Here is a 17,576-nt window from a genome sequence, read left to right as displayed (position 1 = left end):
CAGATGATCACCTGTTTAACATGCTTCTTGCAGGAGAAAGGAAACTACTGTATTTTTTGCTCTATAAGACTCACTTTTCCCCTCCTAAAAAGTAAGGGGAAATTTGTGTGCGTCTTATGGAGCGAATGCAGGCTGCGCATCTATCACAGAAGCCAGAACAGCAAGAGGGATTGCTGCTTTCACTGCGCAGTGATCCCTCTTGCTGTTCTGGCTTCTGAGATTCAGAATTTCCTCCTCCAAAAACTAGGTGCGTCTTGTGGTCTGGTGCGTCTTATAGAGTGAAAAATACGGTACATGCTTGGTGAAAAAAAACAAAAAAGAAATGGTATACCAGTATACTTGATTTATGTAATTTGCTACTTTAAAAGGCATTAAAAGGGTTAGACAAATGGAAGGACAGAGCTATCAACTAGCTAAATGGTGCAGTCTGCGCAGAGGCAAACAGCATGAGAGGGCTGTTGCTTTCATCCTCTGCTTGGGGCTTTCAAGAAGCATCTGGATAAGGTCACTATTGAAAACAGGATACTGACCAGACAGACTCTTGGGAAGAACATGAAGGGTTGTTGTTTTGTTTTTATATTCTAATAAGCTTTCCTCTCACTTGAAGATTTTCAGAGAATTATTTCTTTTCTTTTTTTTGGTAAGAGGCAGAAGCAAAATAAGCAGAAACTGGGCTGTAAAGAACTGAAAAACACAAAAGCAAACAAGCCTTTCAGAAGCTAGCAAGTCCCCAATCACAGAGATCATACAATGGAACAGAGCTACAAATTTTTAAATTTAATTCAGTCATGCCAATTCTACACTTGCCTACGAAAGTGCTGAAGTAAAAATAAAGCACATAAGGGAAGATTGATGATGATTATAAAATATTCTCTCAATTTGAAGCAACAACAAATTGCTGAAGTATTCAGTTGCTTCAAAAACATCACACAGAACAAATGGAGCAGGGATCAAAGTACTTCAAGTGCATTGTTACACTATATTGATGAGGTCTTCACAATTATTTTAGAAAATTTCAATCCCTTTGGCCCCTGATCTGAAATCATAGCTGATCTGTCCTAATGCCTGAAACTAGTTTTCCATTCCATCTCAAAAAATGCTTTAAAAATTACATGTATCAATCCCAGACAAGTATGTGCATTTTCCCTGGCTATCTCCCACATAACTCTTTAGGTGCCAAGATGACAGTTCTCTAGGGATTTTAGGTCTGTGATCCAAGAAAGAGATCCAGATTTCATGATGTGAAAATAGGACAACCATACACACATTGTGCCCTGGCTGCATCTCTATAGCTGAACAGTTCCCGTCAGTATTTGGAAAGGCATGTGGTGTGTGTGTATTTATCTTCAAACATGGTTTCAAAAAGTACATTTGTATGTGGCCAAAGTGTGTTGGCAAAAGACCAATTTTAAACTGATTTAATCAACAAGAGCAGCACTGAAACCAATGTGTTATTAAACAGACTGTAGAGAGGAGAACATGTAAGGCCTTTGCTCAATTTGAATCTACTGCAGTTTAGGTTATTAACTCTTAATTTCAAATTCTGTTCTCTTTCCCAAAGTGAACTATTTCTAGCCAGGAAGGAGACACTGCCTCATATATTTATAGGTAGAACATGCAGTACAACTTCAGTAGCAATTAACATGAGCAAACACACCTCTAGCAGGCATGGGCTAAAGAACAAAGACAAATTTATTGTGCTGAACAGAGATTTTCATATTACTTGTGTGACAAAAAGCAGAGAACTCTGTAACAAACAAACTTAACTCAAACTTGCATACGGTACTTGATTCACACAATCTGTCTTTATAGTCTGCTCTTCAAGCAGAACCCTAGGTAAGGCAAATACCTATCATTTTACCTGTCTATACCAAAATAAGAGCCCTTGTATTGGACATATTTAGCAGACTCTGTGTGTTCTGTAAAATGTGGGAAGTCAAGAAATTAACTTTCACAGGGAAAATGCTTTGAACAATAACGAACAACAGTGTTTAAAAACATTCAGAGGGAAGAGAGTCTTTAAAGCTAACCATGGGCTGTGCAATCGTGAGACAAAGGGAGCTCCGGTTTCTGGCTTTTCAAAAATACAGCAGCTGCTGTTCAGGATATTTATAGAAAAATAAATACACATACTGTCCTTTAAGCCAAATAATCAATCTGCGTTGCTACTGGATTGCCTCTCATTCTCTTCCCCTCCAATTGATTTGCAGAAAGATAAGCCCAAAGTTTGCTTCTTGCAAGTCCTGTGCTTTGCAAACTCTGTGCTTCTCACTTATTGGCCTGGAATCAGCCACTAATTTCTCCATTCTCACCGCAAATAAAAACAAAATGCCTAGGAGCAGCTACACCTGACTTCCACTTTAAAAGTTAGCAGGAGCCCTTGTTTGCCAGGCCTCACTACCAACAATTAAAAGACTTAGGTTTTCACTCCAAGTCTTTAACTTTTTTTAAAAAAAAAAGTTCAATGGAACCAATAGACTCTTGCTACCTTATTTGCTTTGCAACTTTTCCTTCCTTGGCAAAGTACTTAATATGGCATAGTTGGAGAACCATCATGTCTGTTTGGAAGATAGATTCTTTGGCATTGCACCTCCTAGCACTAAACTATCAGCAAAAGATAGCTGTATATATGATCAAGGGCATTTCCTCAAAAGGTCTCCAAAATGTGTGTGTATCCTTCATACTATAACTGTTTGCTGAAATCATGCAAAGAGCCAAGCAAACACAAGAGATAAACATCAGCAGCCGCTGTTTTAAAAGGCATACTCCAGAGTTGCTTCTGAAATCCTGATAAATACATGTATTAGTCCTTTGCTGCAGAAAGGACTATGTGACCTACACATATATACCCTATAAAACCTGAGCTGTGAACGATAGGTGATGCGACTGCCACTCCTCTGAAATATAACAGTTATCTGTGCCGCTTATGCTGTATTAAAGACTGGCAATGGCCTCCGAAGCCTGAATGCAAGGAAAGAGGCTCTCTTACCAACTAACACCTGAGATATTAAACTAGAGGTGTCAAAAATAAGGCTGAGGAAAATCCCTTATGTGCATTATAGAACACTACACACTATCATGAGGGCTAAGACGTTGATGCCCAGAATAAAGGACCTCATTTGCCAATAAATGCTACTGCATGGCTCAGTTTTCCATCACTGAGATGGAAAGGGATGCTGTGTACTCGTATGACTGTGCACAATGGCCTTCTTGCAGCTTGGAGTGCTTATTGGTGGAGTGCACAGGCACGGCACAGCAAATATGAACAAGCATAACTAAATTATCATATGCAAACTACATTATCATAATTTGCTTCCAGTGAAAGTGACTTTTTTTTTTAATGAATCCACTTGTTGGAATAAATTGACACACCAGCCCATTTTGGGTTTGACACGCCTATCTTAAGCTACACTGAATTCAGGCAAAAAGTCAACCAGTGAAAATAACATTAGCCCCAAAAGGTCTGGAGGAGGAAGAATCTTTGTTTTGTGAATTGCTTGACTAGAATTATTTGGTTTATGCTTCCTTCTTCCTTCTTCCATTTTGTGCCCTTTCTGAGAGAAAATACATGTAACTTAAAATTCTTTCAGGCAAGCTGTGAAATCCAGGTATCTATACCAGCAAATACACACCAATTTTGCCTTACAATAAACTAGCTACATTTGCACGGAACTAGAAGAGAGAAGACAGGCTGGCAATGGCCTGGATGGCATACATACGTGCCATTTCAGAAGCTTCCCAGAGACCAAGCAAATGGCAGTGCACCGCAGCATAGTAACAATGCAGTTTCTACAGGCTGCTTTGGCAGCTGATCCCAGTGATTATTTGCAGATAGAGGAGTAGAAGGTGATAATATATTTACCTCAAAAGAAAAGGCATATTTCAACTTCAGTTCATGGAAATGCAATAGAAAGTAAAAGCAGACACCTGAACCTGGTCCAGTGATTTGCTTTCTGTAACTAAGCTCTCAGATTGGTGTCTGCATAAAACAAACGAGCTGCCAATAATCACGTGCATCACTTTAACAGTGAGGAAGGGTTGAAGGAAGTCATCCATACATAAGCATAGAGATTCAGCCATCAAGTGTGTGCCTGTTAGAAGATACTAGTCATGACAGGCAGCTTGCTTTGGTGTCTTATGGCCCACCCACTCCAAATCTCATTAACTGCTCTAGCTGGTATAATAGACATGGAAGAAGAGAATCTTGTTGCGTAGGAGTGAGTAAGAATTGTCAAATTTGAGCAAGTAGATGCCCTCGCCTGGATAATCGTGGCTGCCTACTTGCACTTCCCGGTGGCTATCCCTTCGGTAGACAGGCATGATCTCCCCATAATGGGTTCGCAAATAGCTTCTGGAGCCTCTTTCCACATCACCAACTGGAATAGGTCCTGAGAATAAAGAAACACACAAAGCATCGGTGAACAAAGCAAAGACTAAAAAGTGTCATCAGACTGACTAAGGAAGATCACAAGAAAAAAACATTATGCTTTGCAGTGGACCATGGCTTTCTAAGTTAAGTGTCTGCTGATGACAATGAAGTTCTACAGATTTTCTTTTTTAATCTCGATGTTGATTATAATTTATGTTGATGTTCAGTATGTGTTTTATGTTTTTTATTTTATGAGGCATGACAGTCATAATTCCTCTTCCCTCCATGTCCCTTTTCTCTTGTGTGTTGTATATTACATAATGTAATTTTTATTATTATTTATATGCCATCCATCTGACTGGGTTGTCCCAGCCACTCTGGACGGCTCCCAACAAAATATTAAAACACAAAAAACCTCCCTGACTTCTAAAAGTCAGATAGAAGTTTATTTCCTTGACATCTGATGGGAGGGCATTCCACAGGGTGATCATAACCACCAAGAAGGCCCTCTGCCTGGTTCCCTGTAACCTCGGAGCTGGATCACAGCATGCTGATATTAAGGCAACAATCATGACTCTTGCCCAGTTCTGCACTGACCTTCAAACTCTTCATCATCATCATCTTCATCACTTGATTCACTAACTTGCACAGTAATTGCAGTGCTAGTAACAGAAGTCCAATCAAAATAGACTCCAAAGCCAATGTCATAATCTTCTGTGGCAAACTCCCAGCAGACACGCTTCCCATCAGGGTGAGTTGGCACCCGGACTGTTAACACCTCACCCCGTTTCACTACCATTCGGGCATTCTTCTCCTTTGTCATCTTTGTTTTGAACTCCCTTATCTTGGCGCTTGTCCAAGTAGTGGGGGGAATTAGAGGTGGAGGACGAGCTGAAAGAAACAAGGAAAGTATTACTAGCTTGTAATCAACAGAGGGCATAGTCTTTAATTTCATTGTACATTCTAAATCAACACTGCGAACAAGCAGAATAGATTTTGCTTGTGCGATGGGACTCCACCTTCCTGCAGTCCCCCAGGCATTCTCAGTATGTGCTCTGAAGAATTGAGAAATCCCCTGGGTACATAAAGGAAAGAAGAAGAAAGGAGAGTCTCATTGTGCAAACTGAACCCCACTGATGCAATGGTGAATTCTGCTCATATGGTTGCCAACTTTCAAAAAATTCAAAAAGAAATAATAGTTCTCCTCCACCTTTATGCTGGTAGAGCTCTTTGAAACTGCAGATAACTATTTTTCTTCCTCTTCATCTCAACCCAACTTTACCTTGGGATGATTGACACTAGTCTTTTAATGTCACTGACAAAAGCAATCTATCTCATATTTAAACAAACTATACACCCAGACTTAGTATGCATTTAGTTTCACATAGAAAAGCTTCTCATGGGGATTAGTGACAATGTGTTTAATTGTCAACACTATCCTAATATAGTTGATCTGCTATGCCAAATGGGCTGTTTCTAGTCTGGGGGGGGGACCACGCCCAGAGAAATATAGCATTGAGAACCTTGCTCCAGGGCTGAATAAATAAACTGCCTTTCAATTGAACTCAAACACCACTGAATTAAAATAAATAAATTAAAAACAAAATAAGAGCAGACATAGTCTACTATCCCAGTCTCCTATTTTTCTAAACTTATAAATCAATTTCATGTTTGAAGATTTATCATACCAGAGTATCAATATTACATTTGGGATTTGTCCAGAACTCTGGCCACTAATAAATAATACCCCGAGACAGTGATGTAGTCTTAAATCTTACCTTTCTTCTGCTCACCCAGTAAATCTGTAGTTTCCAGCTCTGCTGTAAGAACATCTACTGCTCCTGTGTATTCAGACTGTATCATGACTATATCACCTGGTCCTTGTGGGTCAGGATACTTTGTCATCCGCACTACAGCCTCCTATGCAGAGGACACAGACTTCCTTAGAGTCACACCATATATTTTTGAAATTACTACGTTTATTTGCATTTAATTACTAAATTTTACCTGTTGATGCACAATTTCTAGGTCACATACCGAAAACCATGGAGATTTCTTAAGTGTAGGAACTAGATTACCAGGAGACTGCATATATCTTTTAAGACATGATACATTTACTGTGCCTCCCTCTACATAACTACACTAGTGATCATACCACCCACCCTCTTCTCCTGGAGCAAATGTAAAGTACAAAAATAGTAGCACAAAAGTGATATGTTGGGCAAGAGACCAGTAGCAAAACTAGGAAGCAGGTGCACTGGCTGTTACAGTGTATAAAGACATATTCCCCAGGTTAAAATCTGACAATACTAGTAAACACTGCCAAAATTGCCCTGACCTCATCCTTGGAGCTCTTCAGTGGAAGACAGGTTGGGCATACAGAAATTCTCCTGAAATGAAATCATGTCAAAGTGCATTCATTGCAATAATTAGGCCAATACAACTTTGCCATTAAGAGACATCTATTTCAGTTCATTTTAAAATGCATGAAGCACAGACCAACATTTGCATCTGTAGTCTCATAGCCTTACTGTTAGGAAAACAGCAGAGAATAAAGAAACCAAGTGCTAAAAAATGACAAAATACTTTGACCTTTTTCTAAAGTTCTAAGTACTATATTAAACACCACAGCTACTCATCAACAGATAGAAAGAACTCTGGCAGAGATATATTTTTTTTGGCACACTCTTCCATTGTCTCTCAAGACACAGATGTCAACAATCTTACTCAATATTCTTATCTCTGCTCTCTAAATTCAAAGGCTGCATTTGCATCACTGAAGTGACCTCTCTGGGGTGCAAGCCTGGGCAGCGTGTATGGGGGTCCTGGGCTGTCCAGATGACAGGACCCCACTCTTGGCTTTGCTGATATGGTCCAAAAGAAAGAAAAGTAATACATTTGGCACTAGCTTGGTTGCAGGAGTTGCCAGAAGGAAGCATAACTCTGGGCATCACAGTTCAAGAAGGACACTGACAAACTGGAACGTGTCCAGAGGAGGGCAACCAAAATGGTCAAAGGCCTGGAAACGATGCCTTATGAAGAACGGCTAAGGGAGCTGGGCATGTTTAGCCTGGAGAAGAGGAGGTTAAGGGGTGATATGATAGCCATGTTCAAATATATAAAAGGATGTCACATAGAGGAGGGAGAAAGGTTGTTTTCTGCTGCTCCAGAGAAGGGGACACGGAGCAATCGTTCCAAACTACAAGAAAAAAGATTCCACCTAAACATTAGGAAGAACTTCCTGACAGTAAGAGCTGTTCAACAGTGGAATTTGCTGCCAAGGCGTGTGGTGGAGTCTCCTTCTTTGGAGGTCTTTAAGCAGAGGCTTGACAACCATATGTCAGGAGTGCTCTGATGGTGTTTCCTGCTTGGCAGGGGGTTGGACTCGATGGCCCTTGTGGTCTCTTCCAACTCTATGATTCTATGATTCTATAAAAGATACCATCCAACCACCTTAGGGACTCCGCTTCGGATTTGTGTCGGGTTAACTCATTAGCCTTTGCTTCTCCTGAAGATATCCCGAAAGGCAGCAGAGGTCAATTCAAAGGAATTCACAGAATTTATATATGCCCAAGTCAGATCTGTGTCTAAATTCGTTAGACACTCTTTGCAACTTTGTTCTATTGTGTAACTCACACGTTCTCCAACTTTCCACCCTTAGGAACCAGCTGAGAGGGCTGAAAAATACTGGAGACCACCAGTCACAAAATGGTAGTGCAACCCTAACCCTTTCCTTTGTATTTCTAGTTTGCTATTATAAAGAATATTAACCTCTCTCTCTCTCTCATTTTTTTCAGCACCTCCTCTGGTCTTTTAGCCTCAGAGAAGGGAGACTTCTTTTCCCTCTCTCTCTTTAACGCCCCCCCCCATCTCCCAGCAAACTTTACTCAGAATATGGGAGGGTTGGTTTGCTGGTGCTGGCATTTTTCCAACAAAAAAGGCTACAGCATGGCCAGGGGACAATGCAGGTGAGTAAGGAGGCACTGGATGAGACATGGCACCAAAGCCCTATTGAAAGTAGACTTAGGCACCATAATGGTCCCCAGCCATTTGAGAAACACTGGTCTAGCTTCACTCTCTCCCTCATAAGTTGCAAAGCCACACATATGTCTTTTCACACTTCTTCCTCATCAAAGGGTTTTTCAATTTTAAATTTTTGCAGACCCCAGAGAAGTAAAAAGTGTCCAAAAAATGTATCCATGTCTTAACAGTACACAAATGTGATGAAGTGTTCTTTTAATACAAAGAACAGCCCCATAAAGTTAACAGGAAGTACACATGTATTACGAACAGCATCACAAATAAACCTAACAAAGTGTATTGCCCATGTGCTACAAAGACGAATGCATTCAGAAATAATACTGTGCAGACAGTCTAGGAAGCCAGTCCCCTACCTCTTTTGGGTGCTGATGTTGATCAGTTAGGATCTCTTCCTTTCCTTCTACATATTGCTCTTTCAGACCATCGTCAGCACTTCCACAATCCTTTGTAGCCTCTGCATTCACAGGTGACCCACTCTGCAGCCTCTCAAAGAAAAACAGCAGATCAATTCAATATGTTTTAAGAGAAATTCAGGATGTTTTCAGGCAGGTGAAACAATAATAAATGAATCTCCAATCAAATAGGGAAATTGATTAAAGGATGCTAAAGAAAGGGATGCTAAAGAAACAAGATTTCTTTAGTGTGTGTATTCCTGACACAACCACATAAAGCTGTCTCAGCTGAGCCAATGCAACAGTGAATAATTCTGCAGCTTTGTACTCCCTTAGGTAGCAGAAATACAGCCCAGCTGAGCCCGTCCAACCACCACTTCATAGCTGAAATCCTTTGTAAACATTGGCTTTAGCAAATCATACCCTGTACTCAGGCTGATTAATTCATCTAGACAGAAAAAGTACATCAGAATAATGTGACAGCTTGATGCAAGCATCTCCATGTCTATAAATGAAATTTTCGCAAATAATTTTTTTTTAAAGATACATTAAGCCTTATGCAAATACATTTTACAGATAACAACACAGGGCTTACCAACAAACCTTCAGGACTAACCACAGCAGTAAGTTCCTGTCCCAGCTAACTACTCTGACCTCTGGAAAGATGGGAGCAGGGCAACATGACCAAGTCTGGGGTTATTTAAGCTTGGTCACGCCCTCTCTAAAACAACTGATATTTGACAGTTTAACTGGCAGAGAGAGTCTGGCTGGCTATGGAAGTAGCTAGGTGTGCTTAGGGATTTGTCAGGCAGGAGAAACCTGTATAATTTCCTCATGTGGAGGAAAAGGACATGGAAAAGGACTAGAAGTGCTTTTAGAGGAGTGGGTACCCATTCCAGGAGTAGATGGTTTTAATAGAAACAATTCTGTTGTTGTTGTTGTTGTTTAGTCGTTTAGTCGTGTCCGACTCTTCGTGACCCCATGGACCAGAGAACGCCAGGCACTCCTGTCCTCCACTGCCCCCCGCAGCTTGGCCAGACTCATGCTGGTAACCCCGAAAACACTATCCAACCATCTCGTCCTCTGTCGCCCCCTTCTCCTTGTGCCCTCCATCTTTCCCAACATCAGGGTCTTCTCCAGGGAGTCTTCTCTTCTCATGAGGTGGCCAAAGTATTGGAGCCTCAGCTTCACAATCTGTCCTTCCAGTGAGCACTCAGGGCTGCTTTCCTTCAGAATGGAGAGGTTTGATCTTCTTGCAGTCCATGGGACTTTCAAGAGTCTCCTCCAGCACCATAATTCAAAAGCATCAATTCTTCGGCGATCAGCCTTCTTTATGGTCCAGCTCTCACTTCCATACATCACTACTGGGAAAACCATAGCTTTAACTATACGGACCTTTGTTGGCAAGGTGATGTCTCTACTTCTCAAGATGCTGTCTAGGCCTGTCATTGCCCTTCTCCCAAGAAGCAGGCGTCTTTTAATTTCGTGGCTGCTGTCACCATCTGCAGTGATCATGGAGCCCAAGAAAGTAAAATCTCTCACTGCCTCCATTTCTTCCCCTTCTATTTGCCAGGAGGTGATGGGACCAGTAGCCATGATCTTCGTTTTTTTGATGTTGAGCTTCAGACCATATTTTGCACTCTCCTCTTTCACCCTCAATAAAAGGTTCTTTAATTCCTCCTCACTTTCTGCCATCAAGGTTGTGTCATCTGCATATCTGAGGTTGTTGATATTTCTTCCGGCAATCTTAATTCCGGCTAGGGATTCATCCAGCCCAGCCTTTCGCATGATGAATTCTGCATATAAGTTAAATAAGCAGGGAGACAAAATGCAGCCTTGTCGTACTCCTTTCCCAATTTTGAACCAGTCAGTTGTTCCATATCCAGTTCTAACTGTAGCTTCTTGTCCCACATAGAGATTTCTCAGGAGATAGATGAGGTGATCAGATAGATGAGGTGATCAGAACCAGAATTCTGTTGTAGAGGACTATAAATTCTGGTTTAGACCTGAAACAGTGTTTCTGACAGAAAATAAGTACTGTGCCTTTAATAGTTAACCCTTCAAACCTTTTCTCTCTTTCAGTGTTCATTAATATTTCCATCATGCCTCAGCTTTAATTTATAACTTGTTTAGGGAATAAGTTGTCACAGTTGTTACTGGCGATCTTATAGGATGGTACTCAACTATGTTTTACTCAAAGTAGACCCTTTTAAATAAATTGGCTTAGTTGTATTCATTAGTTTCAGTGAGTCTATTCCGAGAAAAATATAGTGGAAAACCTCTCTCTGTATTTCTCTCCCTACCCACCCCCACCTATTTTTGTTTTTTTTAAAGTCATTCTTAGGGTCCATTTTGGAGGAGAAACTAACAAAAATAATAATAATCTTAAAGAATAATCTAATTAGAATCTATTATCTAAAAGTAAAGAACATATTTCCATCAGGAGAACATTTAATATTTAAACCTCTGCTAGTTTAGAGAGCAAACATGGTAGTAATGAGAAAAAAAAATTACCTGGCATTCATGCTATCTTAGAGATTAAAGCAAAAGCCTATTTGGCATCAATGGGATGCTGCACAGCATCCCTGGATGAAAACGTAATTACAGAGGCAGCAGGGATTTCTATCTCCTCTATGCTCCAGAATTCAAATGCCAGGATTACCTAAGTTTGCTTTTAAAAATAACATTGTGCTTTCACAATAATAGCAAAGTTTAACTCACTGAATCCCGCTCTTTCTCTTGTTAAACATGGTGAACTATAGGGCATTACAATTATAATATAATACAATTATTAATAGATCAGTGTCTGAACACTTCGAAAACCCATCAATAAAGAATCAATATGTCATTTACAGATATTTTACAGGACTTACAGAATATCCAACAAAACTACTAAATGAAGCAACTGGCAGATATTCAGATATATATTTTATATTGCGAAGGAAAGCTGAGCTGATTGCTAGACTCCTTCATCACCAGAAACTCTCCTTCATTGCTCCTGAGTAAGACCTAATGCAGGCCTTCATTACACATATTTCCTACCTGCACTGCAAGGCATCATTTTCAGATGTGGCAGCTGCCTGGAAAGTAGATTCCGGTCTTTGATCTGAATCTTCATTCTCTAGAAGAGGGCAGAAAGAAATATTTGGTTTTTCGGCAGTTGTAAAACTCTAGCTATTATCCAGTGCTAGGTTCTTATGAGTGAAAGGGAGGGAGGCAAGTTTTGGCAATTTTTCATTTCCCCCTGCAGCCCCTTGTTCTCCTTGAAAAAGCTGCTTCAGCAGTTGAGGGACTCTCTGAAACAATGTAGGAGGGAGTGCTGAGGACTTCAGAGCAAATGGACAGTCAGCAAAAATTGCATTCCACACCTACTTCAGGCTATATCACAATCACAACTTAAAAGACATACTCTGCTTCCTTAAAGTCATATAACAAGCAGAGCACAATGAGTTGTTATGACAGTATCCAGATTGTATAGAGTCTGAGCCACAGAATACAGATGTGGCAGCCTGACAGCAGGCCCCAGATTTAAGGCATCACTTGCTATATAAACATCTCTTCTCTCCATTACAGCACAGGACAAGCAAAATGGCAATGGCCATCAGTACTTATCATGATGCCTGCCAAACTGCCCCTTTCAGTTCTTAAATAGTAGTGAAAAAATCAGGGAATGCATTAATATTGGGTGAAAACCAACAACTGTGGAAGGACAATGAGGAGTAACTTTAATAAACAAATTAGGACCATCGCTAACTTAAACATAGTCAAGAAGAACACAGATAACCTTTTCTAAACAGGAGAACAGGATGACATTTTAATTCATTTAATCACTGGCTTTTCAGTAGAGATTACTCACAATGGGAGCACGCTATCATTAGTTTTATTATTTAAATTCATGAAAGCCCAGACCAGGAGTGACAAATTAAATTTATAATTGTTTATAAAGCTCTGGTATACCTTGTTTACCGATTGTAGATTTAATGGAGGAACTGGGAACAGGCAATGCCATAAGAGTTTTTATCTAGGTGGATTATCTTTAGAATTGTAAGAAAGCACAACAGTATGGTGATGGCAATGCACAATTTTCTTTTCACAAGGTAGAAATTATACGTATATGTACTGTAAATGAAATTCTGCAGATTAATCACATTTAAATGTGCTTGCTCATTTTCTGCATTTCCCCATTTCTTGGGTTTCTAATGTTTAGCTTTTCAAAGAATATCAGATTCGGGAGAACAATTTGGAGAAATAAAGGAAAGTATGGAGAATGACAACCAATTAGTTTGAAAAATATGGAGAACACTGCTGAAATAATAATGAGAACTACCATAGTGCTTTCAGAGCATTACATATATTATCTCATAATCCATATATATTCATGCAAAATAGCCCAGCATTTTCATCTCTGAGGTAGGGTGTGTGGGGGTGTGAATGAGTGAGTGAGAGAGAGAAAATAGTTGCTTGACACCACCAGCTGCAGTTGTTGTTGGACTTCAGCTCATCAGCCCCAGCTTGGTGAGTCTATGGGTCATCAGGAGGAATCTAGGGGTACTGGTTCTTAAAACGGTTTTAGAAAGCCAGTTCTGAACATTTAAGTTCTGGAAGTGATTTGCTAAATCATTTTACAGGTAATTTTGTTGCCCTGCCCTTTTGTTCAGTTTTACAGATTTTCAGAAAACTATCCAAAGAAGTAAGTAAATGCTTGTTGTCAGTGCTTTTTTGTGGGGGGACGCAGGGGTATGCATACCCCTAAACATTTTGTGAATCTAAAGTTTGGCCTCATTGAGGGGCATTATTTCAATATGAGTAGGAAAATGAGAGTACCCCTAAATATGTTTAAAGAAAAAAGCACTGCTTGTTGTGATAAAGTCTCAACAACTAATTTAATAATTCCTTCCTTAACCTGGGCTTAGCATAAAAGATCCCTCTTACATTAGTGCTTATCTGCTCAGATGAACAGAAACTTTACATCTTTCCAAAAAAATTAAGTATACTGTAAAGGTAAAGGTAAAGGTACCCCTGCCCGTACGGGCCAGTCTTGACAGACTCTGGGGTTGTGCGCCCATCTCACTTAAGAGGCCAGGGGCCAGCGCTGTCCAGAGACACTTCCGGGTCACGTGGCCAGCGTGACATCGCTGCTCTGGCGAGCCAGAGCCGCACACGGAAACGCCGTTTACCTTCCCGCTGGTAAGCGGTCCCTATTTATCTACTTGCACCCGGAGGTGCTTTCGAACTGCTAGGTTGGCAGGCGCTGGGACCGAGCAGCGGGAGCGCACCCCGCCGCAGGGATTCGAACCGCCGACCTTTCGATCGGCAAGTCCTAGGCGCTGAGGCTTTAACCCACAGCGCCACTGTACTGTACTACAAATACAGTAAAGCTATTCTACAATTTCCTTAAGCCAGTATAGATTTTGGGATCAAGTACAGTATTCAGCATGCTAACAATTTCAAGCTGGTTTTGTTTGTATTCATTTTTTTTAAATGTACATTTTTAGCTCTTAAGGCTGTGAAGATAAGACTTGAAAATGTGTAGGCAGCAACTGACAGGGTTTTGAGAGAAGCTGTTGAGCAGAAATTACAGTACAGTACCGGTGTCGGGGGCTCCAATATTGTTTGCATAATATGATTGGGGACTTCCCTTTCGTGCAGGATTTTGATTGAAAACAAACAAACGAATTATTTAGAATCCAGACCCATCAATGGCTTAGAAGTTCTGAGGATCACCACAATTAACCCATAAATAAATAAAGGGGAAAGAAGTGTGGTGAGGGAGACTTCCTCCCACAGTTATAGAAGGTAACCAATAACAGGGAACCAGAACAGAAGCAGGTATTTACTTTAAGGTTGTCACAGCTGCACAGTGAGAGTTGTGTGTTTTTAAGAATAAAAGAAGTGCATTAGCTTTGCAAACACAGGAGAAAAAAGTGCAGAACTCCAATCTCCATCTAGGAGAATCACCAGCTTGTCTCAAAGCCAGCACTGACACCCAATACTATAGCAACAGATGATTTCATTTTTATATTTCACTTATTATTATTACTCAACATCCTTTGCATATTGATATTGATATGTGGGAGCTAACTATTAGGCACTGCTTATTCAGTGGTGGTGGGGACTTGGCATTTACACAGCACTTCCACATACATTATTTTGCTGTGATCCTTACAAACAATTGTCAAAAATTATCCTGCTGATAACTGAAGATGAGAGATTAAGTCTATGGCTTCCTTATGTCTACCGTTGAGTTCAGATGGCAGAAACTAGATTTGAAATAGGGATATTCTGATCAAAGGTATCCTCTCAGATAACAATGTATACTAATGGGGTTTTGAAGTATTTGTGGCCTCATTTGCTGGGGCAGGATCTGCTTAGACCTGCCTTTTATTTGTATAGATTTTCAGTTTTTTAAGGTATTTATTGGCTGTGCTAATTGTAATTGACTTCATTATTTCTACTGTTTGTAGTCACTTTTTCTAAGTGACTAATAAATATTAACAACAACTGGGGTGGGGGCTAAGCTGCACAGAGTCTTAAATCTGTGCACAGGGTGTATACTTTTAAATCTACCACTGATTTCTAGGATCCTCCATTTTAATGATTAGTCAACAACACATTTCCATTGCTTTCACTTAAACCTCTCTATGCTGTGTTATTACACTTGAGATTTTAGAAGTGAAGTGTCTGGTGCATAAAACAAGAAAGCAAAGAAGTTCATGGCAATGCCACTACTGTCTGCTACCTGATGCAACAGTTACACCAACAGTTACATTAGCCCAATTAGAAAACAACTGGTATGCTGAGGGAAAAATTAAACAATGCAGTAACCCAAGGGAACGAAAGCTATTAAAGGCTAGCTCCTGGCAAACAAGAATATCAAACAAGCTCACCAAACAAGCAATACTGCAGTATATTATGCTCCACCACACTATTTCTTGAGTGATAAATAAAACATTGATGGGTACTGCAAAACATATAATGCAGTATTATGATTTTGTTCTGACACCTGTTCAATACTGTTCTACACAGTACTGATTAAGTTCTTGGTGATCTCCTTATTAAAGTGATTCTGTGATATCCAGTTATTCTTAACGCTGATCTTTCTGTTACAATGGAAATGAGTTTATGCTCTTTGGTTCCACTTCTAGCTACTGGGATACCACAATTGTGAAGAACATCAATATGGGCAGCCCATCTTCAGGAAGTCTTTCATGCCGCAATTCTGCCTTGCCCCAACACACCTAATACCCTGGTCTTCTGTAATACGCATGACTCTTCCTTGTACCTTGGTTTCAACTGATCAACATAAAGAAAAGATGACAATTTATGCAACCAGTAAACCACTTGTCCAAGCAACGACGATTGCAGAAAAATGCGTAATCTGCCAACACTCAAGGCATAAATTCTGGTATGGATGGAGCTAGCACATCTACAGATGTATAGGATAGTGAAAGGATGGATGTAAACTTAACTTTAATTATTACTTGTAGCTTAAGCACTACAGTATGTTGTCATGGAAAATGGTGTGCAAAGGTGAAAATCCAAAAAAGGTAGGGGTCCTTTCTAACCGATGCCCCTGGGAGGAAAGGATGCACTGAGTTCCTTAGGAAAAACCAGGGAACTACAATGACAGTCCAATCCTACAAATATTTATTCAGAAGAAAACCCCATGGTCTTCTTACTCCCTCGAGCGATTCACTTGCAACTCGAGTTTTCGAAGGCATCAATCAAACCAAGGACGACTATATACTTAAAACGGAGGTCTAGGAGGGTCTGTCTGGAAACAGAAATGGATTGTTCTTCCTACTGGCCAGGAGGTGGCCAGCAACTGTCTTTTCAGGACCCCCAGCCGGCCTCAGGATGACTCTTTTCAGGCTTCCGCGACGCCTCGCCTCGAACACCTGCAGCGCCAGCAGAGCAGCCCCAACCCCCAGCGCCTCAGCCCGGGCTCCTCGCCGCGCGCCCCAACCCGGTTTCCCCCAGAGTAAACGCCTCCCGTCGCGACCTCGCCGCCCCCCTCGTTTTGCTTATTGAATGCCAAGAAGCTCCCCGAGCGGCAGAAGTTCAACAGGTGGCGCACACGCGTGCCCCAGGGAAGGGGCACCTGTTGGATTTCTGCCTGCAGCGCCGCTGTCAGGGGACCTTCCAGGGAGCGAGGGAGGTGGCGAGCCACACGGGCCCTCCTCCCGCGCTCCGTCAGTCCCCGGGGAGGGGGAAGGCCCCCCGCCCCGCTATCTCCACCCCGCAGCCGCGAGGGAGGCCCCTGAAGTACCTGAGGAAGGCGGCAGCGGAGGCGTGAGGCGCGGCTTCTTCTCGTCGTCTCCAGCCCCGCCAGCGGGGCAACTGTCGCCGCCTCCTCCCAAGCCGTTGGCCGCGGAGGGTTCGAAGCGGGTGCCCACGGCGGCGGCCAGCACGTCCGACATGGGAAGGCGGAGGGCTGAGCCGCCCGAAAGCAGCCGGGGAGGGTCGAGCGGAGCCGAGCAAAGCCGGAAAGAGCCGAGCGGCGATCGTAGCCGCTCCCGTCCCCCTCCCTCACCCGCGACCACCACCGCAGCCTCCTTCTCCTCCTCCTCCTCCTCCTCCTCCTCCTCTCGGGCCTCCGCCCTACGTAGTTCCTGCCTAAAGCCGGCCGCTTTCGAAAGGGCCGCTTTCGTCAGGCTGCTACAGAGGCTTCTCTGGCGGGCGGGATGGGGAAAGGAAAGGCGGCGCACTTCCCGGAAGCGCTGGTAGCCATGGAGACCGTTCCAGGAAGGACGCGTTGCCATAGCGGCGCCGTT

At 41.8% G+C, this 17,576-nt stretch overlaps 1 protein-coding gene across 2 annotated transcripts; it reads right to left on the bottom strand.

The window, feature by feature from the left end:
• Positions 1 to 1,674: 1,674 nt before the first annotated feature.
• On the bottom strand, positions 1,675 to 17,564 carry TMED8 (transmembrane p24 trafficking protein family member 8; the record flags this gene model as incomplete). 2 transcript variants are annotated; one of them, XM_079972539.1, is made up of 6 exons in its annotated part: positions 1,675 to 4,388; positions 4,967 to 5,260; positions 6,148 to 6,289; positions 8,764 to 8,893; positions 11,845 to 11,923; positions 17,072 to 17,564. In XM_079972539.1, the coding sequence occupies 6 exons, from the start codon at positions 17,562 to 17,564 to the stop codon at positions 4,171 to 4,173; spliced, it is 1,356 nt and encodes a 451-aa protein (XP_079828665.1). In that variant the 3' UTR covers positions 1,675 to 4,170. The 2 variants fall into 2 exon arrangements, with proteins under 2 accessions (XP_079828665.1, XP_079828666.1); XM_079972540.1 differs by having other exon boundaries at positions 6,163 to 6,289.
• Positions 17,565 to 17,576: the final 12 nt, after the last annotated feature.

Source organism: Podarcis cretensis, assembly GCF_951804945.1.
Source record: "Podarcis cretensis genome assembly, chromosome: 1".
In the NCBI taxonomy this organism is placed as follows: Eukaryota; Metazoa; Chordata; class Lepidosauria; order Squamata; family Lacertidae; genus Podarcis; species Podarcis cretensis.
The sequence above is the reverse complement of the archived record's forward strand: the minus strand, read 5'-3'. Positions and strand labels throughout refer to the sequence as shown.